General features: G+C 57.5%; 2 protein-coding genes across 4 annotated transcripts; one reads left to right on the top strand and one right to left on the bottom strand.

Moving 5' to 3' along the window:
* Positions 1-6464: 6464 nt before the first annotated feature.
* On the bottom strand, positions 6465-10512 carry CCDC71 (coiled-coil domain containing 71). The gene is made up of 2 exons (XM_040628820.1): positions 10425-10512; positions 6465-8245 (listed from the first exon to the last, which is right to left on the bottom strand). Exon 2 carries the CDS (start codon positions 8191-8193, stop codon positions 6733-6735), a length of 1461 nt encoding a protein of 486 aa, XP_040484754.1. The 5' UTR covers positions 8194-8245; positions 10425-10512; the 3' UTR covers positions 6465-6732.
* A 3976-nt stretch (positions 10513-14488) lies between these two features.
* KLHDC8B (kelch domain containing 8B) lies at positions 14489-19348 on the top strand. Of its 3 annotated transcripts, none has more exons than XM_040628819.1 (6): positions 14489-14574; positions 15519-16027; positions 17147-17311; positions 17649-17873; positions 17969-18070; positions 18495-19348. In XM_040628819.1, the coding sequence occupies exons 2-6, from the start codon at positions 15652-15654 to the stop codon at positions 18689-18691; spliced, it is 1065 nt and encodes a 354-aa protein (XP_040484753.1). In that variant the 5' UTR covers positions 14489-14574; positions 15519-15651; the 3' UTR covers positions 18692-19348. The 3 variants fall into 3 exon arrangements, with proteins under 3 accessions (XP_040484753.1, XP_008702018.2, XP_008702017.2); XM_008703795.2 differs by lacking the exon at positions 14489-14574 and adding an exon at positions 14792-15060; XM_008703796.2 differs by lacking the exons at positions 14489-14574; positions 17147-17311 and adding an exon at positions 14787-15060.
* The last annotated feature ends 181 nt before the right edge of the window (positions 19349-19529 follow it).

The raw sequence follows: 19529 nt of genomic DNA, 5'->3' as shown, positions 1-19529 counted from the left end.
GCCCCATCCCTACTAAGACCCTGGCGACCTATGACCCCACCCTGTTCCTCAGATTCCTCACCTTGGGCAGCCGGCTACTGAATAGGCTTGCCTAGCAGGGTGGCGGGCACATGGAGGGTCACGCTGTCTCCCAAGTCGGGGCTGAAGCCAATCAGGAGACGTCCCTGAGGTTTGTGTACAGTGGGCAGGAACAGGCCAGGGGGCTCCCTGGGGGCAAGTTGGGGGTCAGTGTCCTCCAACATTCTGGCCCGCTCTTCTCCCACACTGCCCTGAAAATGGGGGTTCTAAGACACCAAACCTCTAACCATGCTGATGCCCCCACCTGGACTTTCTCACCTTCCTAACCCTGCTCAGCCTCTTATTCCAACTAGCTCTCTCTACACACTCCCTCCCTCCCCTGAAAACCAAGTCTGAGCCTTGGTTTCCTCCTGCCCCTGCCCCTCCCCCCCCTCCTGGACACTCATAGGCAACTGGGGGTCAGCTGGCCGGAGGACCTGGCCAAGCTCAGCTTGAGTAGTGGCTTGGTCAAGAGCAGCACAGAAGTGCCCAGGTTGGAGTTCATGGCAGCGGCGGCCACGGAGGTAAGGGCGGTACAGGCAGAGGCCCTCCCCAGCAGAACACCTGAGCAAGATGGGGGTGGGGAAGGAGAGTCAACTCCTGATTCTTGCCACTTGATCCCAATTCCCAGGCCTTGTCTTGTACCTGCTGCTGTAGGCACCCCCAAAGTCACAGTCACAGGGCCAGCAGCCTACAGAGTCACCGCTCAGACCGCAGAACTCGGGCTGCAAGAGAGAGCAAGTAGGTGGAGAAAGGACAAGAAGATCTGGAGCCTGGGAGGTCAAATACTGGGACTGCCTGTTGCAGGAGGAAAGGGTGTGGGCACAGGGCTTGAATGCTCCTCTGCTTACTGCTGAGAGGGGGTGAGGAGACCCCTGTGTACTCATGCACAACTTCGTAAGTGGTAGGATGAAGACGCTGCAGGGGTTAAAGCAAAAGTTAAGCCAAGGATTTATGTTCAAGGAGAGGCAAGAAAGGGATGGAATTGTTTCTTGGACCGAGTGTTCCTTCAAATATTTTTGTTGCAAAACACCTTTAAACCCAGTGCTTTAAACCAATACTGTTGTAACTTGTTCCATCGCTTTTCCTTTTTATGCTCCCAAAGCTCCCACCTGAGGACATACACTGAGGTGGCATTGACCCTGACAGCCCGGGCAGGGAGTCGAACCAACCCATGTGCAAGGCTCAGTCTATAGTCACCCTGATTATAGCCTCATACTTATCAGCTTCTAGAAGCTCAATGCCCAAGATCAAGGTCAAATCAGAGGTGGGTCAAGGCTTACCAGACAATGGCTGCAGTCGTGTCCAAAGACAAAGCGTTTGCAGTGACAGGCACCGTTAGTGGGATCACAGGCATGAGTGCCAGGGACCCAGCCGTGGAGGTCACACCTGCAGGCTAGGGCACCAGGCTCTCAGGGTGCTATTGGGACTGCTGCAAGGGTAGGTGCATGTGTATATTATTAAGGCAGTGACTGAAGGCAGAGCAAGGACATGGGGTTTGGGGTCCTCTCCCAGGGTAACTCACGCTGGCAACCTTCTGTGTGGGTGGGGCTGAGGCCATAGTGACCAGGCCGGTAGAAGTCACAGCGCTGGCCCCAGACATGAACTTTGCAGTGACACTGCCCAGAGAGGAGGCCACGAGTCTCATCTGTGTGGGCATGATACAAACCCCCTTCCAGGGTCCCCACAGGGTCACAGTCACAAGCTGGATCATGGGTCAGAGGTGAGGACAGAGTTAGGTCAGAGGTCACCATGGAGCTGAAGGATCGGGGTCAGAGTTGGAATTGGGGATTGGAGGACTCACATTTGCAAGAGGAAGGAACGGGGATCCTCCTTGGGATCTCGGTGGAAGAAGGGCTGGCAGAGCTCACAGCGACGCCCAGCTGTGTTTGCTGACATGCGTCACACACACCTCCACTCACATTGCCAGGTGCCAGATACAAGGCCATGTCAAAGTGACAACTGCGGGCATGCCCATTGCACTTGCATTCTAGGCGGATATGGAGTGGGCTGACCCAGGCAAATACGGCCAGGCAGAGAGGGCATGGCACCTACCCTGGCAGGTGTGAGGGTGCCCAGGCTCTGCTGCATGCCATGGGTGTTCCTGGTACAGGTCCTGGCAGCGCTCACACTAGGTACCAGCTGTGTGGTGGTGGCAGATGCAAAGGCCATGCACCTGCCAGGGAGGAGGGCAAGATGAGTCTGCCCCAGTCCCCCCAGCCTGCCCGCCCCACCAGCCACAGGATGCCCCTCCCATGGTGCTCGCCATGCCTTTCACATTGGCTGGGGTCCGAGCTGTGGGCTTACACTCAGAGGCATGGCCATGGCACAGGCAGCTGCCTCTGGGGCCACGAGCTTATAAAACGCATAGTAGTTGAAGGGGTGTCCCTTTAGGCCCCCCAGAGGCCTGTCACCCAGTGTGTGCAGTTTGGAGAAGTTCACACGGAGGTCTGTCACATGCAGAGTTCTGGAGACACAGACTGGGGGACCTCAGATGCACTGGTCATCATCCCTCTATGGCTGAAATGGAAGGGGGAGGAATGGGGGTAGGGCCTCTTCTCTGCATCCCTACAGCCACCTCCTCCGGCATTCATGCTGTGGGACCCCCCCCCCCCACTCCTGCTCCTCTGGGCATACCATCTTAGGGTGACTACAGCCTAATGGTGAGAATTCCACTTCTGCATGGCTCCAGCCCTGGTATCACTCCTGAGCTGAGACCTGCACATCCCACTGCTTCCTGAACACCCCATCCTGGAATCACTAGCTATTTGAAACCTGCTTCCCCAATGCAGTAAAGCATTCCATTCCCCAGCCCATCACCAAAACTAGAAAACAGTTTATCATCCAGCCAAACCATATACGGTATTAGCTTATTTATCCACTGTTTTTCTCACTTTCATGGCAGCTCCAAGAAGACATCTTGTCTATCTGCTCCCCACTGAGCACTGCTCAGAAGACAGATGCCCGGAACACAGCAGAGCTCAATGGGCACTTGCTCAACGTACACATGGGAGAGATGGGTCCATGGCTCCTTTCTGCTCCACAGCTTATGTCAGTTACTGAGCCAAGGTTCTCTCTTATACCCCTCCTTTGCCAGGTGTCTCTCTCCTGATCAGATCAGAAGAGCAACAGCTGCTTGGAAACCTAGCAGGGGGACTTGGTGAGTAGTTGGTAACAATCAGTCAAGGGGGGTGGAAAGCACAAAGAAAATGCTAGTTTGGGGTATCTCCTGCTCTGGTACTTGCCTGACCTGACTCTGGGTGGCCCTGCTGGGTTTTGGCTCTGTGTCTCTTACCTTTCAAGACTTCTGCTTTACAAGAAAAAGGTCACAACCCAGAGACGCCCTGGCGCCACCTAGAGGCAGCTGCAGAGATGCAGGGTACCAACTAAGGCCCAGGTGATGAGTCAGGGAGGGCAACGCCAGGGGTCCATGATGGGGGCAGTGATGGAGGCTCATAACGGGGACAGTTATGAGGTTATAGGTGCATTATAGGTACATTGTTGGGGGCTGGCATAGAAAGTAGTGATGAGAACCCCAATGGGGCCCCATAAAGGAGTTATGATGGGGCAGAGATAGAAACTGCTACACATGCCAGTCCCTATGCACGGGGCACAGGTACGGGGAACAATGATGGGACAGGAATGGAGGGCCATAACAGGGCCCACAATGGAGGACCATGACGGGGCAGAGCTGGGGAGTGATGCTGGCTTGCCTGCCACCCCTGCCCCACTTGTGTACACACTCAGGCAGGACCTCCCCTCCCCCCAGTATCTGGCTGTCCTAACATGCAAGGAGTACAGGACTGGCTGTGGGGACGACTACCCTGAATCTTGGGGTTGTTTGGGTACTCCACCAGAGTGCCTGGGTCCAGAACTTTGAAAATTACCTGAGAGAAAAAAAGCAAACCTGAGCCTCTGGCTTCACCCCAGGGCCCAAACCCCCTTCCTCTGGGTGTGACCTCTCCCTCAGTGGAAGGCTTGATGTCAGAGTAACGCTGGTCACAAACAAGGTCACTCTGTGGCCAGGAGCAGGAGGGATCCCAGGAAAAAGGCCCAAGCAGTTGTAGGCAAAGTATCGGTACACATGCCAGGAGTGGCCATGGTCCACTGAGCGCCCCAGGAGCAGAGTTGCTGGGCAGAATGTCTGGGGACAGGAGGGGGATCCTTGGGTCACCAGGGGCAAGCATCACTGGTGCCCATCAGGTCAGGAGGCACCGACCACACCTTCAGGCTGGGGCACTGGGTCACCTTGAAAGTCATGATGGGGTGGGTAAAGTAGAAGGCACTCTCTAGGTCCAGCTGGATGGTGACATTCTCAACACCTGCAACCACAAGGGCTAGTCAGAGTGACCAGGCCCTGACCCTAGACCTGCACACATGGGCACATGGGTACCCTCACTACTCTCTGCTTGCCACCAGGTCTTGTTGCTGCCACGACCATCAATCCAGATCACATTTAAATGCCATGGCCTCCCTGGTCCCGAGTCACAAAAGAAGCAATTCTCAGATTCCTGGGGGCATGCCCAAGGAGAATGACAAGGCAAGAGGTAGGTGGTTGGCCCCCAATTCCAAAATTTCACAGCACAGTCCTCCCCCCTCCAGCCCCCAGCAATGACCTGAACCCAACAAGGCCAAACCTGCAGGAAAACCCAGAGATACCATCTCCAGAGCCCTTACACTCCTCCCCACCTGTAGCTGACTGGCCATGCAGTATGGCTCAGGGCCATGGAGGCCACAGGTGGACGAGGCTTGAAGGTTCTGGCCACGGCCAACAATCAAGTGGCCAGTAGGCGGGTAGCAGCTGCCACTTGAGCAGCTGGGTGGGGGTGGGGGGGTTAGTGTGTCTGGCACCTCCTCAGCAATTGTTCTGGGAGCCTGGACTGGGAAGGACAGGGTCTGAGTAGAGATCCTAGGGGTACCCCCCACCTCACTCTGCCCCACAGGGAGGCCTTGAGAGTTCTCTCCCTCTGGATAGCTCTCAAGGAAAGAGCCAACCTCTCACCCACTCATGACAGCAGCAGCAGCAGAACTGAAAGGAGTTGCAGACTGCAAAAAAGGAGGCCTAGCCTGGCTGGGGGTCCTGGGCCATGGGAACTGGAATCAGGCCTGAGAGAGAGGATGAAGAGTGGGTCCCAAGCAGGCTGACCTTGAGAAGCTGGGTGTCGCCCCACACTCACATAGATGAAAGCAGCACTGCCAGACACAAGGAGCATGCAGGATTGTGAAGCCACAGTGAGGCTGGCAGCAAGGGGTTCCCCAGAGCCTGAGAACCAAGGGAGGCCGCACCCTATTAATGGCAGCCATCAGATGCAGAAAAAAAGGTAAGTAGGGGGGTACCAAAAAGCAAGCAGAACTTCTCTACAGTTCCACCACCTGATGTAGCTGGCGCTAGTGGGGCCAGGGTTCAGACCAACCCACAGAGACAGAAGAGATCCGATTCTCATTCAAATGAGGCTCCCACCCCAAGCCCTGAAAGGCTGCTGGTCTCTAGGAACCTCTGGGGAATGTGTCCCCCTCACTGCCAGCCCCAGCCACTGCCTTTCAGGCTGGGCAGACAGGGAAGGACTGGCAGATGGGCGGGGAGCTAGTTTTGTTTGGGGCCCAGCCCCCTCTCCAAAGCAGGAAGAGCTGTTAGTGTCTGAAACACACACATACCCCTGTCGGGAAGCTTGATAAGGCTGGACCTGGGAACAGAGTGCTTGGGACTCAGGCAGAAAGCACTGCTGATGGGGAGAAGCAGCTGTAGAAACTCTCCTGGCTCAGCTAACACCGTACCCCACTCATCCAAGGAGAAAATTCTGCAGTCAGTGAGGACAGACTCAGTGGCCAAACAACCCAGAGCCCTGGCCTCTGACACTACCCCCAAACCCTTGCCACTAACTGGAAAAGTCGAGGCTGGAAGGACAGACAGAGGTACTTCAGGTAATTTAGGCCTGGCCCTTCCCCAGACAAGCTCAGGTAAAGCCCCAAGATTTCAGCCACAGCCAGCTAGGAGACAAGGCCAGGCTGTCTGAATGGCCGCTGGGGAGCAGTACCACAAAATCCCCCTTCCCTGGCCTAGAAACCTGCTGGCTGCCAAGGTTCCCCACAGGGCCACCGACTGTCCTCTTGCGTAGTATGGCCTAACTGGGAAACAAACCAGCGCAGCCTGAATGGGAGATGTGCCACCTCAGAGTGGCTCTGCCCCTGTCCACAGGGGCTGCTTCTCGCACATCCACAGAGGCCAGCACCTCCAGAGGAGCCTGAGAGCTACTCTTCCCACTCACAGCGATGACCTATCTCAGGCTACTGGGACCCCCTTTTGGCAGCCCTGTTCCTGGGGCCACTTTTCCTGTATGCTCAAGCTGGCCTACCAGCAGCTACAAATGCAAAAAAGACCATGAAGGGTGGGCAGGGAGACTGGAAGGTGGAAAGGTATAAAACGTGATAGATGGAACAGTGGAGGTACAACTTGAAGAGTAACAAATCACAGTGCATCGCGCCATGAGAACGGCCCTCCCGCCCACCCATACCACCCCATATCCTCCAGTCTCTGAAAGGAGAATGGTGGCTCTCAGGGCCCAGGAGAGGCACCTGGAGTCCTTGGGGTTGTAGAATCCATGGGCATTGCACACTGTGCCACTGGCCACACAGACAATTGGGCTCAGTTTCCCCAAATGTTGCTATGCGAAGGAATCAGGGCGCTGAGTATGGCAGCAACGGCTGGAGCTGTATCACAGGGGACAGGTTCACACGGAGGATCCGTTGAGCCCGCTGCCGCACCTCATCGTCCGAGGACCGCCTGTCCACCTTGATGGCCCGGAATTTCAGCAGTTTTGCTGTTCCAGGCCCTAGCCACGCCTTAGGGGATCGGGGCCCAAGTCGTGTTCTTTTCCGGGGAGGAAGATCCTTTGCCTCCTCAGCCCTTTTCCTCTTCTGCCCCACAGTCTCAGGGCGGCTTTTCGGGCCCCTCCTCGCAGTCCTCGCCTGAACAGACCCTTTTGGCCTGCCCCTGCTCCTGGACTGGGTCCGAGCCACCTTGGCCTTGGCCCGCACCGCCTTGGCCCTGGCCCGCACCGCCTTGGCCCTGGCCCGCACTGCCTTGGCCCTGGCCCGCACCGCCTTGGCCTTGGCCCGCACCGCCTTGGCTTTGGCCTTGATCTGTGCTGCCTTGGCCTTGGCCCGGATCCGTGACGCCTTGGCCCTGGCCCTGATCTGTGCTGCCTTGGCTTTTGCCCGAGCCTTGGCAGCTTTGGCCTGTGTTCGAGCCGCCTTGGCCTGGGCAGCTTTGGCCAGTGTTCGAGCTGCCTTGGCCTGGGACGTTTTGGTGCCCAGGGCAGAGCCACCTTTCATTCGTAAGCCACCAAGGGACCCAGTGGCTTTGTAGGTCTTGTTCCGGGGTGTAGAGCCTTGTTGGGGTCTGGCCCTGCGGCGTCTGTGAGTCAGACACTTGGGGCCCTTGCCTGTGGCTTTTCTGGGAGCTTTGGGCCGACAGTTCCCCTGCCTCTTCCCTGGACCTTTGCGCAACTTCAGGGGAGAGTCTGCAAGTGAGAGCTGCAGTGACTGTGCCTTGTGCTTGGCACCCAAGCAGGGCATGGGAGACTTTAGTGGAACCAGGGCCTCAAGGACAACAGAGAGCCGCATGGCAGGGTAGACACCTGGATAGAGGTGGGCGGGGAAGCCCACTGCTGCACCCCGGGCACGGCTGGCACTTGACTGCTTCAGGGAGCTCAGCAGCAGGTTGGTGGTAGCATGCTTGGCAAGGGCTGGTGTGGACGCTTTGGCCAGCCTCCCAGATAGTGGCATAGGGAGCAGCGTGGCCCGGCCTGCAGGCAGCCGCATGGCAGTTCGGGGAGCACTGGCTGGAGGTGATGTGGCAGCTGGGGTGGGGGCACGAGCTTGCAGCTTCGTCTGGCTTGGGGGGTTGGCTGTGCATGAACTATAGCCATAGACATCACCGCTGCGCAGGATGGTGGGTTGGAAGCCATCATCCCGCAGGCCCTGCAGGAAGGCTACAAGCTGGGCCTCTGTGGCACTGAGATCCTGGCTCATGGGGTTAAAGACAAGCAGCGCCTCCTCCAGGGCCTTCTTCCCTGCCGTGGAGATCCGCGACCAGGAGTGCACAGCTTTCTCCTCCACATGCTGCACCACGCTCATGGCATTAGGCACTGCAGATCTGCCTGGGTATCCACAAACCAGCGCTCGGCACCTCCAAGACAAGAGGAAAAGAATCAATAAGAATGGCACCGAGGGGCGCCTGGCTGGCTCAGTTGGTGGAGCATGCGTCTCTTGATCTCGGGGTCGTGAGTTCAAGCCCCATGTTGGGTGTAGAGTTTACTTAAAAAAATGATAATACTTCAGATATATTGCATTAAAGAAAATATATCATTACATAAAAAAACAAAAACAAACCAGCACTGAGGTAAGAGGCAAGGCAGGTAGATAAGTCCATCAGGGCCTGCACTCTCCATAACAATCATCGATACAAAAGTCCTGGCCAGAGTAAGCCACTGCTTGGGGCAAACCCCTGGTCTCCTGAACTACCATGGTGGCAGACTGAGGATTGGGGTGGCAGGGGGGACCCACATGGGTCTGGGTCAAAGGCGGTTTCTTCAAGATAAATGTCCAGAAGCTCAAGAGAGCCATCCAACCTGCTGTTGGGTCCCTTGAAAGATTTGGGCTTGGTTGGCCCATTTTAATTCAATTCTCTGTTTTCTGAGGCCAAAAACCTGGTATTAGACACAACCCTGGGAACGCAGGTGAGTATGTCTTCAAGAAGCCCTATACAGAAGGCAAGACAGAGACCATCAAAGTTCTTGGGGGTGCACAATGTCACCCAGCCCAGCTTGCCACTGAGTTAGAGAAGGATTCCTAGGAGAAGCAACACCTAGATGGGATGTGACTAATGAATAGAAAGGCCCAGATGGAAATGGAGCAAAAAGGGGAACAGCCTATGCAATGGCTTGGAAATGAGAAACAGCAAGGCACATTTAATGTGTGTGACTGGAGTCTGTGGTCAGGGCTGGGAAGTCTAGATGGAAAAACAGCTAAGAGCAGGACAACATGTGCCTTGAAGTCATGCCCATCTCTGTTCCTCCAGCTCTGGTGTTAAGGTGCTCAGGGGTGAACCTCCCTGCCCACCAGACATTTTGCTTTTGGAGTCCCCAGACAGGCTCAGAGGTCTGATCCTGGCACTCAAATCATGGAGACTAACCCCAAAGCAAGAGCCAGACTCTCCTTCGACAGAAACTAAGAATTAGCAGGTACTCAAGATACATGTCTCGGTAATCGGGTAGCCTGGGGGCCAGGTAGCCAGACCAAGAGCCCAAGGTCTGACAGCCAAAGGCTCCAACAGGATGGTTAATAAGGTGGACACTAGAAATTTGAGCTGTCCTAACTAGGGTCTGGAGGGCTGCAGACCTCGGTACAGCCCACATGGAGCTGTCTGGGTACACCCAACTTGTCCCAGGCTTCTTCTCTGAAGAAGCCGCAGGCTGTCAGTCAGGACTAATGTCTAATGCCCAACCCAACACTGAGGCCTCCCAGAGGGAGCTCCCCAGCTGTACGGGAGCATTAAAAGATCAGCTGGGATCAGGCAGGTCCCTGGGGCCAGGAGGCGCGTCTGTGCAGGTTCTTCCTACCGCCCTAATGGAGCAGAGGAAGTTTTCAGAATCCCCTGGAGGAAGTGCCCTGGGGCTCTTTGTTTGGAAACATTCTTGGATCCTCAGGTGTCTCGGGCACTTCCTTTCTCCAGAGGCCATTCTCCAAGCACAGTCCTTGCACATGACTTTAGTTCTTTTATTATTTTTTTTTTCCAAGGGGTGTAGTTCCCGGGACTGTGAACTGTTGAATAGGGAGGGGCCTGTTTCCCCGCAGGCACAGATATTGGGGGTGAACTGGGGGCTCTTCCGCCCAGGTCGGTCTAGACTCTTGGGAGGGGTCTTCTGGACTTTCCAAGAGGCTCCGGAAACAGAGGCTGCAGTCTGGCCCCCGACTTCCCTTCACACGTGCCCCCGGGGCCGACAGGGAAGTTGATGAAAGATGGGGGACGGGAGAGGCCTCATACAAGGGGGACTGGGATGGGGGCAGATCAGGGCCATTGGCCTGGGAGTCCGTGTCCCTGGGGCCTGAGCCGCGGATAGGAGCAGGGATCTTGGAGGCAGCGAAACGCGCGGGGCGGGCGGGGCGAGCGGGGCGAGCGGGGCGAGCCCGACCGGTCGCGCAGCCCCAGGGTGGGGTCGCTGGGCAAGGGGTAGGGGGGTGGGGGGAGTCTTGGCCAAGCCGGTGGAGGGAGCGGGTCTCGAAAGAGCCGGCCGCCCGGCCCATCCGCCCCGTCGCCTCGCGGACGGCCCCTCCGCGGCGCGGCTAGGCCCATGGCCCCAACCTACCGGCGCCGCCGCGGGGACCCAGGACGCGCCTCTGCGCCGCCTCCGCTGCTCCAACATGGCCGCCCGCTGCGCACCGGAAGTGTGCCGCACTTCCGCTTCCGGGACCTGGCCCGCCCTAGTGACCCTTGACCCCCCCGAGACCCCGTTTCCCCCAAAGTCTGGGGGCAGGGCAGGTGGGTACCAAGGAAGGCTTCCTGGAGGAGGTGACCGCAGGGACGGCTCTAAATCCATCCGGACCTGAGCAGGAGTCTGAGGAGCAGAGGTGCTCTCAGATTTGTCCCAGACAGGACTGCACAGGAGCCCTCCTAGGACTGGATTAGTGCCTAACTGACACCCCCTCTGAGGGGCCTGGTGGTGCAGCAACATCTGGGAGGGATTCCCTGCAAGCTCCAAGCCATCCTCCAGGCTCTGGTCCTCCCACAGCCACGGACAAGGCCTGCCTCTGTCCCGAGCTCCTGACCAGAAGGAAAGAGGAATGCCCCTTGCCTGCCTGGGAGTGCTGCAGGGTTATCTTCTCAAGGGCAGCAGGCCCTCCTCTCTTCCCAAGAATGAGGACCACATGTGGCATGAAAGGCTGGTGGGCACGCATATGTTGCACACAACCCCAAAGCTGGGCATGTCCAATATGAGAGTCCTAGCATACTGTGTACTTGCCCAGGAACATGTGCATGGGTGTAGTGGGAGAACCTTTGCCCAGCCTCAGCCCCATCAATGGCAGGAAGTCCTGCCTCCAGTCTTAACTCGGCCCAGAATCCTTGTCCTTTTGCCCAGGAGACTGGGACCTCAGTCTTGCTACCTGAACCCTGGGGTCAGCAGAGGGCTGGTGGTTACAGGGCCCACTGCCCAAGCAGCACCAGATGAGAGGACACCGGTTGAAATTAACCCTTGAAGTCTAAGAGGTCAGACTCTGACCAAAGGCCCCTCTTAGAGGCCCCCCCAAGTCCAGGTTCGGAGCCAGCATGGAAGCTCTGGTTTTATGGATGAGATAGTGGGGTCATTTGCACTTCAGTCAGAGCCTGAACTAGGAGGCAGAAATATTGCCACAATACTCGGACCGTGACATGTACAATGGTGCCATATTTGATAGCTGGGGGTGGGTGAAAGCCTATGGGCAGTCACAAGAGTGTGGGTGGATGCTTCATTTAGGGACTAATAGCTTTTCTCTCTCCCCGTATGACCCCAGGATCCTCAGGCTTGCTCTACATTTTCTGTCAATATGGAAAGGTCTGGGTACCCCTAAAGAGTAATGCCCAACCCACCCTAGGCCTCCTCTGGCAACTCTGAGTTTCCCAGGGCCTCAGCACTGCCAGTGAGGTCTTCAGTGCCTTCAAGCATAACCAAGGTGTCCCAACAGTAAAATGCAAACTCTCCTGCTCCTTTGGGGTCAGTGCTTCTAGCCCCCCATCCTGTCAGAAAGAAGGGAAGTGTGGAGTTCCAAGGGCCAGGGTCTCTTGGAGCAGTCAGGAAGTCCCACCTTGTATGCCCAGTCCCCAGCTGTAGGTGAGCCCTGTCTCTGCCCCATCCATGGTTGAGGATTAGCTCAGGACCAATCTAGCCTTACCTTCTGTGCCAGTTGTCTTCCACAGCTTCTCCAAAGCCAGCAGCATTGGCCCCTCCATGTTTAGGTAGTGCCAGCGCTGTGTAAACAGAAGCCAGTCCCATGAAGAGGCAGGGCCCAGCCTCCAGGGATGGCATGGATTTAGGTGTGTCCTGGAAAGGGAATCCCTCTCTGGTGATGTCCAGCCCAGAGTTCAGTGCAAAATGGAGGACCAGGTAGGGCAGGTCCATCCCCAGGCTTGCAGACATTAGAACTGGGAGGATAGTAGGGGTTAGGGGTCAGAGTCATGAGTACCTAGTATCCTGAGGGGAAGCTGAGCCTTCTTCGGCCTCTTGGTGGTCAGTATGTGCCAGTTGGAACTCTGGGAGCATTCATCAGACCAAAGTGTGACTTAACCTGGATTTTGGTGGATGCTGACCCTGTAAGTGTAACTGGGATTAGAAAGGATGAGGTTGGTAGAGACCCCAGGGTCATCCCAGGATCCAGCCCTTTCTCTCCATTTGGCATCTTTTACGGCCTGAGTGATGGGCCCTAGGTTCATTTCCACCTGACCAGAGAGATATGGTAGAGATCTAGTTGTGCATGAGGCCAGTGGGCCTGGGAGGGAGTCTGTGTGCCAAGGAGAAAAGCCAGGGCTGGATCTTGAGGAACTACTTCCTGGGGAGAAGAGGAAGCAGGGTCTTCAAAAGACTCTGAGAAGCAGGACAAGTTGGAGCAGAGGTGCCAAGGTCACAAGAAATGAAACTTTGAAGATGTCAGCAAGATTTCAGCTGTGACAAAGACCATAGGGACCCGTAGTATTACCTGTATGGTGTTTCATAGTGACTTCGGCAAGAGCAATTTAGGGGGAGCAGTGGACACAGGGTAGCAGATATCAAGGTGACTAGAGGGGAGGAAAGGGAGACTGGAGGGACTGAGGGTACTGGGAGGTATCTCAAGGTAGGAGGATTTTAAGTGCTTAATTGCTGGAGAGGGGAAAGGGCCTGGAAAGGGAAGAGTGGGAAATGTGAGGGGTTTTGCAGAGCAGTGGGAACACCCTGTGGAGGAAAGGTACCAGTGCCCTAAGTGAAGAACAAGTCGGGAGCAGAGTGGAGAGGATGGAAGCCTTCTGTCTAGGTTCTGTAACTGGCCTCGGTACCACCATTTCCATGGAAGCCTTCCAACTCCAATTGCCAGCCTGTAAAAGGGGCTGGAGGCTCTCTCTGGACATGAAGAAGGCTCTGCCCACATTCAGGGTTGGCTTCGGAAATTAGGCAAACCAAGGAGTTAGTGCCCCCAAGCAGCTCTCGGCCCACGACTGATGGAGATTTGAGAATGAATTCCTCAAGCAACCTTTGCACTGGGAGGGAACGCAGCAAGCTTTGGTCCCAGTTGCCCACAGTGGTAACTTGCTTGATGACACGGCCTTTATTGACTGTTTTCTCTTTTTGCCACTCATCTGCTGGTGCTTCCTGGCCTCACCTCCCACATGAACTGTATGTACTGATATCTTTGTCTCCAGATGTGCTTCTGGGGAAAGTGAGACACACACAGTCCATAAAAGAGGGACAAGATAGTAGCAAGCACAGACAACCTCAAGGAGTTCTTCTAGGTGACCACCAACCTGCACAAATGGTCCTGCAGCTCACAGACTTAGCCAGTACTCTGAATGCCCAGAAGACAGGCTGTGCCAGGGCCTGGCTCCGAAATAGATAGGCCTCTGTCACACCAACTTGCTCTCACCTGATCCCAGAGTTGGCTACAGGCAGGCCCAGCCCCTGGATATGAACAGTCACAAAATGTCTTGGGTCCCATCATAGCCGCCTCAGGCCCTGCAGTGACCTGTCTGGGAGGTCCCCTGGCCTCTGACTCTTGAAGCTCAATCCTCACTCAGAGCTACCCTCCCATCAAGAACTTCCCCCACCCAGGCCTGGAAGGGCCCGTCAGGCCCTGAGGCCGGCACTGCCTGCTCCTCCATCCCCTGCTAGTCTCAGTGTCCACCGTAAGCGCCTCGCTGTGTGCCTGGGAAGTGCGACCCAGCCGCCGCCCCTACCAGAGGCCCAGGCCACTCCCCAAGTGGCCTCCAGGGGGCGCCGCCGCGAAGCCTGTCTTCAGGCTCCTACGAGCTCAACGCCGGTGGGCGGGCGCCGGCCCCTCAAGCCTGCTGGTTCTGCTGGCCCGCCCCCCGCCCCCCCACCTCCTCCCACCCCGCGGGTGCTCCGAGGCTGGGTCGCGTTCAGAGCGGTCCCCCACCATACACGTGCTGTGCTTCTCACTGCTGCCTCAGTTCTCCCCCACCCCGCCCGAGGTCGGACCCTAAATGCTGGGCAGGCCCAGCGTCCACATGTCTATCCGTCTGTTTACCGATTTGCGTGTGACTATGGGTCGACGCGCCCTGCTCTGGCCACGGCAGGTGCAGGGTTAAGGCGGGGGGGAGATTTTCCCGAGTCGGGAGGGGGGGACGAGGGGCGGACCTGGTCCAGCCCCGCCCCGCGCCGAGCCAAGCCGGAGCCCCGCCGGAGCCCCGCCGGAGCCTGGCCTCAGCCCCAGCCAGAGCCGGCACGGAGCCGGAACGGCGGACCCCGCGCCCCGGCGGCGCCGGAGCCCCGGCCGGTGAGTCCCGCAGGAGCCGCGCTCAGGGGAAGTTTGGGGCGCGGGGCGCAGAGCCCCAAGCGTGCTCGCCTGGACCCGCCCCCCACTCCCCCGCCTCCCGCGAGCTGGAAGTTTGGGGCCAGGAGGCCATCATGCCAAGGGTCCCAGGAGCGTGGCCCCCGCGGGAAAGGAGAGGCTGAGGAACTTGGGAATCTGCTGTGAGGGGACTCGGAAGTCCAGCTGCTCATTCCTACTGGAAACGCCCTGGCTATGGGAGTCTAGAGTCCTAATGCTCATGGGATCCCCAAATCATCCCCCTCCCTACTTCTGGACACCAAGGAGACTGGCCTCTGGGAACCTGGCATGGGCAAACCCCTAAGAGTAGACCTGAAGGGGGAATGTGAAACCCTGGCGTCCAGCTCCTCCCCTCCCAGTCCCAAACGCCCTGATCTTGGCCTTTTGCTGATGGGAATGGATGATCTCTATGGAATGGCCCCCAAAAGGGTTGTAAGTATACCCTGGAGTCTGCTCCCTGGCTGTCCAGGGCACACTGGAAAGCAATAAGGGGAGGGTACAGTAGAACTCCCTTCATGCAGAGCACCAGAACGAGGATTGTCAAGAGGAAGGGAAGGGGGCCAGGGTGGAGTGTCCTATCCTAGTCAACTTACCTCCCACCTTGACCTAGATGTGAAGCGGGGGGGATGTTGGGTGTTCTTAGGTGAGGGCAGGGGTGGAGGGAGAATCCCTCATGCCCCATAGGAAGGGGGGAAGTTGCCTGGGAATCTGCCCTCTTTCCCACCCAGGAGGGCCTCTATAGTGGCGTGCTAGCCAGGAGGGGTAGGTCTTCCCTGTGCCTTTCCCACCAGTGATTTTGGGCCAGTCCTGCCCTCAGCTACAGACTGCTCAACTGTATCCTCAGGGACTGGTCAGTGGCCCTGACCCTTTGTTTTCCCTCTCTCTTCCAGGTGAAGGCAAGGTCCCTGAACTGGTCAGACACTCCCTGTGGCCCTGATAGAGTCAAGATAAGGCCCCATGATGCCCCTCAGTGAGGCCGGCAGCCTGAGCAGATAGTATGGCCTGCCACTGGAGGTGAACACCATGGCTACAGGAGGTGGCCGAGCCTTTGCTTGGCAGGTGTTCCCACCCATGCCCACCTGCCGGGTGTATGGCACAGTGGCATACCAGGATGGGCACCTGCTAGTGTTGGGGGGCTGTGGCCGGGCTGGACTGCCCCTGGACACTGCCGAGACACTGGACATGGCCTCGCATACATGGCTCGCACTGGCACCCCTGCCCACTGCCCGGGCCGGTGCGGCTGCTGTGGTGCTGGGCAAGCAGGTGCTAGTGGTGGGCGGTGTGGATGAGGGCCAGAGCCCTGTAGCTGCCGTGGAGGCCTTCCTGGCTGATGAGGGCCGCTGGGAGCGTCGGGCCACCCTCCCTCAGGCAGCCATGGGGGTTGCAACTGTGGAGAGAGGTGAGTGGCCTTAAGGGAGTCCCTCGGGTGCCCCAACACCCTCTATTCTTTTCTGACTTGGTCCCTTACCCTCAGAGATTGGACAAGAGCTGTAAACATTGTCTGAGTGCCCTGGACACAGCTTTGACTCTCATAAAGACCCTCTCCTCCCTGGGTCTGAGCTGAGCTAGCAGTAGCCTTAACCGCCCTTTCCCACTGTGAAGTGGGGGGCAGAGCCCAGGCTGGCCCCCAGCATGATGGGAGGCCCCATCCACCTCCCTGCCCATTCCTCTTCTCTAAGAGACAAGGAGGGGTAGCCCAATGACTCTCAAGGTTATAAATAGTCTAGGGAAGGGGGAGGGGAGCAGGGCTTTGGCTCAGAGCCCAGTGAGTGCTTAGATTCCCTCCCCCCTCTTCCTCCCATATACACATTTACCAGGGAGCCTGAGATGGGAAGGCCAAGCTGGCCTGGGGATAGTTGCCATGGAAGCCCTCAGCTGACTGACCCATCTCCCCAAGGCCTCCAGACATGCCCCCAGCTGACCCGGAGGGTGTAACAGGACCAGAACCTCCTGTAATGAAAGGGTGGGATACAGAGGTCCTGGCAGGGCTTCTGGGCAGAAGGCTTGCGGCCAGCACCTCCACCCTACAGGCATAAGCCCCTCTCCTAGCCCCCAGCTGATCCCCGGAGCTGATCCCTCAGCACCTGATGGCTGATCCCTGGAGATCCCTCCCCAGTCTGAGTTCTATGCTTAGCAGATCCCCATATGCCCCTCCCTAGCTTAAACCATCCTCTACCCTCCTTCCCCTAGGGGAGCCCCCACCTTGTGGCCTCCAGGTCTGACCACCGGTCCTGCTTAGATGCCAGACTTGGTTGCCATAGCATCTCCAGGGAGACAGAGATGGATTATAATTAGATCATCTGCCTCCTGCTCTTCCCTTGGAGGGGCCCTGGCCAGAGCAGGAATCCTAGCTCTCCCAACCCCCACTCTGGAAAGGAAGGAGGGTTTCTCTGCTGCTTGGAAGGGGTACTACAAACATGTGGGTCCCCAGGCACCCCCAGGCCCGACCAGGGCAGCTGTCAGGGTAGGGTGCCCTGGCCAGGCTGAGGTGAACTCTGAATTGCTCTTTTCTATGCAGATGGTATGGTGTATGCTCTGGGGGGAATGGGCCCAGACACGGCTCCCCAGGCCCAAGTTCGGGTATATGAACCCCGGCGGGACTGCTGGCTTTCACTACCCTCCATGCCCACACCCTGCTACGGGGCTTCTACCTTCCTGCACGGGAACAAGATCTATGTCCTGGGTAAGGGCCTGGGGGAGGCGGAGAAGGGGCTCGAAGTGCAGAAGCACCTATCCCCATAGGTTGGCCGGGATCAGGTTAAGCCTGAGATGGCAGGACAAGAGCAGCTTTGAGTGAGCCAGGCTTGCTTAGAGGTTCTGACCTTTGGTGGCCCTCCTGGGCTGAAAAACCAAACCCTAGTGCCTCAGGATCTGCAGGGCAGGTGACCCATGCTCTGGTGTGCACACAGCTGGGTATGGGGGGGCTAGGGTGGGCAGTGGTGAAGGCTTAGCAACCCGGTGGAGGAGGAGCCTGCTAGGCCTCCCAGGCTCCTTCCCAGGTGCTCCAATTCCATTGGCAGGGGGCCGCCAGGGAAAGCTCCCAGTGACTGCTTTTGAGGCCTTTGATCTGGAGGCCTGTACCTGGACCCGGCACCCGAGCCTGCCCAGCCGCCGGGCCTTTGCTGGCTGTGCCATGGCGGAAGGCAACGTCTTCAGCCTGGGTGGCCTGCAGCAGCCCGGGCCCCACAATTTCTACTCCCGCCCACACTTTGTCAACACTGTGGAGATGTTCGACCTGGAACATGGTGAGCAGTGGCTAGCCTGGGCTGTCCTCCTTTCCATGGGAGGGAGGGGCACCGTGTGTGTCGTGGGACTGGATCCGACCTCCCCTTTCTTGCAGGGTCCTGGACCAAGCTGCCCCGCAGCCTGCGCATGAGGGATAAGAGGGCCGACTTTGTGGTTGGCTCCCTTGGGGGCCACATCATGGCCATTGGGGGCCTTGGTGAGTATCTGTGGGGCTAGGGATAGGAGGTGAGCCCAGGACAGGAAGGAGGAACCCGAAGCATGAGCACTACCTTCTGCCCTTCTTCAGGCACGGCAGGGGTCAGGGCTCTGTGGGCTTCCCTTTCCCGCTCTGTGAAGCAGACAGGGGATAGTCTGCGTAGCCTCACTCTTGGGGTGTCCCTCAGCACCTGATGGCTCTGTACCGGCATCAGTGGAGACAGAAACAGGACAAGTGACCACTGAATGAACGGACAAATAGAAATCTGAAGAAATGAACAAATGATGAATGGGGGCAATGAGTAGGAAGGCACGGGTAGCCCATCCTGGGGTGATGCCTGCTGGGCCGTCTCTGGGCTCAGCGAGCAAAAGAGCGGGGGCCCTTGCAGCCGGTGCCCTTTACAACTTCTGTCTCCTTCCTGCAGGCAACCAGCCGTGCCCTCTGGGCTCTGTGGAGGGCTTCAGCCTTGCACGGCGGCGCTGGGAGGCCCTGCCTGCCATGCCCACAGCCCGCTGCTCCTGTTCTAGTCTGCAGGCTGGGCCCCGGCTGTTTGTCATTGGGGGTGTGGCCCAGGGTCCCAGCCAAGCTGTGGAGGCGCTGTGTCTGCGTGATGGGGTCTGAATGCCTGATGGGATGTGTCATCTGGAGCAGCGCAGCGCCAGAGGCAAATGTCTGTGGCTCCTTTTGCTGCTGAAGCAGCTCACTGTGGCTCTGTGGGATGAGGGAGGCACAGGGTCAGGTACTTGAGACAAATGTCTCAGAGGGGGAGGGGACTTTGTCTTTAGTGCAGGACACATATGCTTATACCCACCTTTACCCCATTCATTCATGGACCATGCCTAGCTCCACACTTGCTCTGGAACTACTGGGCCCTCTGTCCAACTGGAAAGTGGGAGGATGGGAGAGCTGGCCTCATGCCCCACAGGATTAGTGCCTGCCTGGAGTTGACCGGGCTCACCCCAATGGCTGTTCCTGAAAAATCCTGTCAGCCTGCCTTGAAGGACTCTGTGGCCCCAGGAGAGTTGAGAGAGGTCAGAGGACACAGAGGGAGTGGAGGAGTGGGTGTAGGAACCTCCAGAGGACCAGAGGAATATTGGCTTTGGGCCCTTTACACTGTTGACTGTGTGATCTTGAGCAAGTCATTTCACCTCTCTGTGCCTCAGCATCCTCATCTGTAAATGGGGATCTCTGAAACTTTCCTGCCCTACCTACCTCACAGGGCTGTTGTGAGGACCCAGGAAGTTCAGATGTGAAAGTAAAAGTGCTGCTAAAATCCGGCATATGGCCCTTGGTGTGGACTCCTGCGTTGCCCCTGCAGCCCCTTGCCCTCCTTCAGGGGCCTTGATTCTCCCAGGGAAGAGTGTCCAGAGTAGCCCTCTGGATCTGGCTTCTGCCCCCAAAGTGTTCTGGTGTCTTAGCCCCACTGAAGCCTTAGTTTCTCTTTTGGTGACATAGGATG

Source organism: Ursus maritimus, unplaced genomic scaffold (assembly GCF_017311325.1).
Source record: "Ursus maritimus isolate PB19 unplaced genomic scaffold, ASM1731132v1 scaffold_14, whole genome shotgun sequence".
NCBI lineage: Eukaryota > Metazoa > Chordata > Mammalia > Carnivora > Ursidae > Ursus > Ursus maritimus.
Note: the sequence above shows the minus strand (reverse complement) of the source record. Positions and strands in the feature narration are given on the sequence as shown.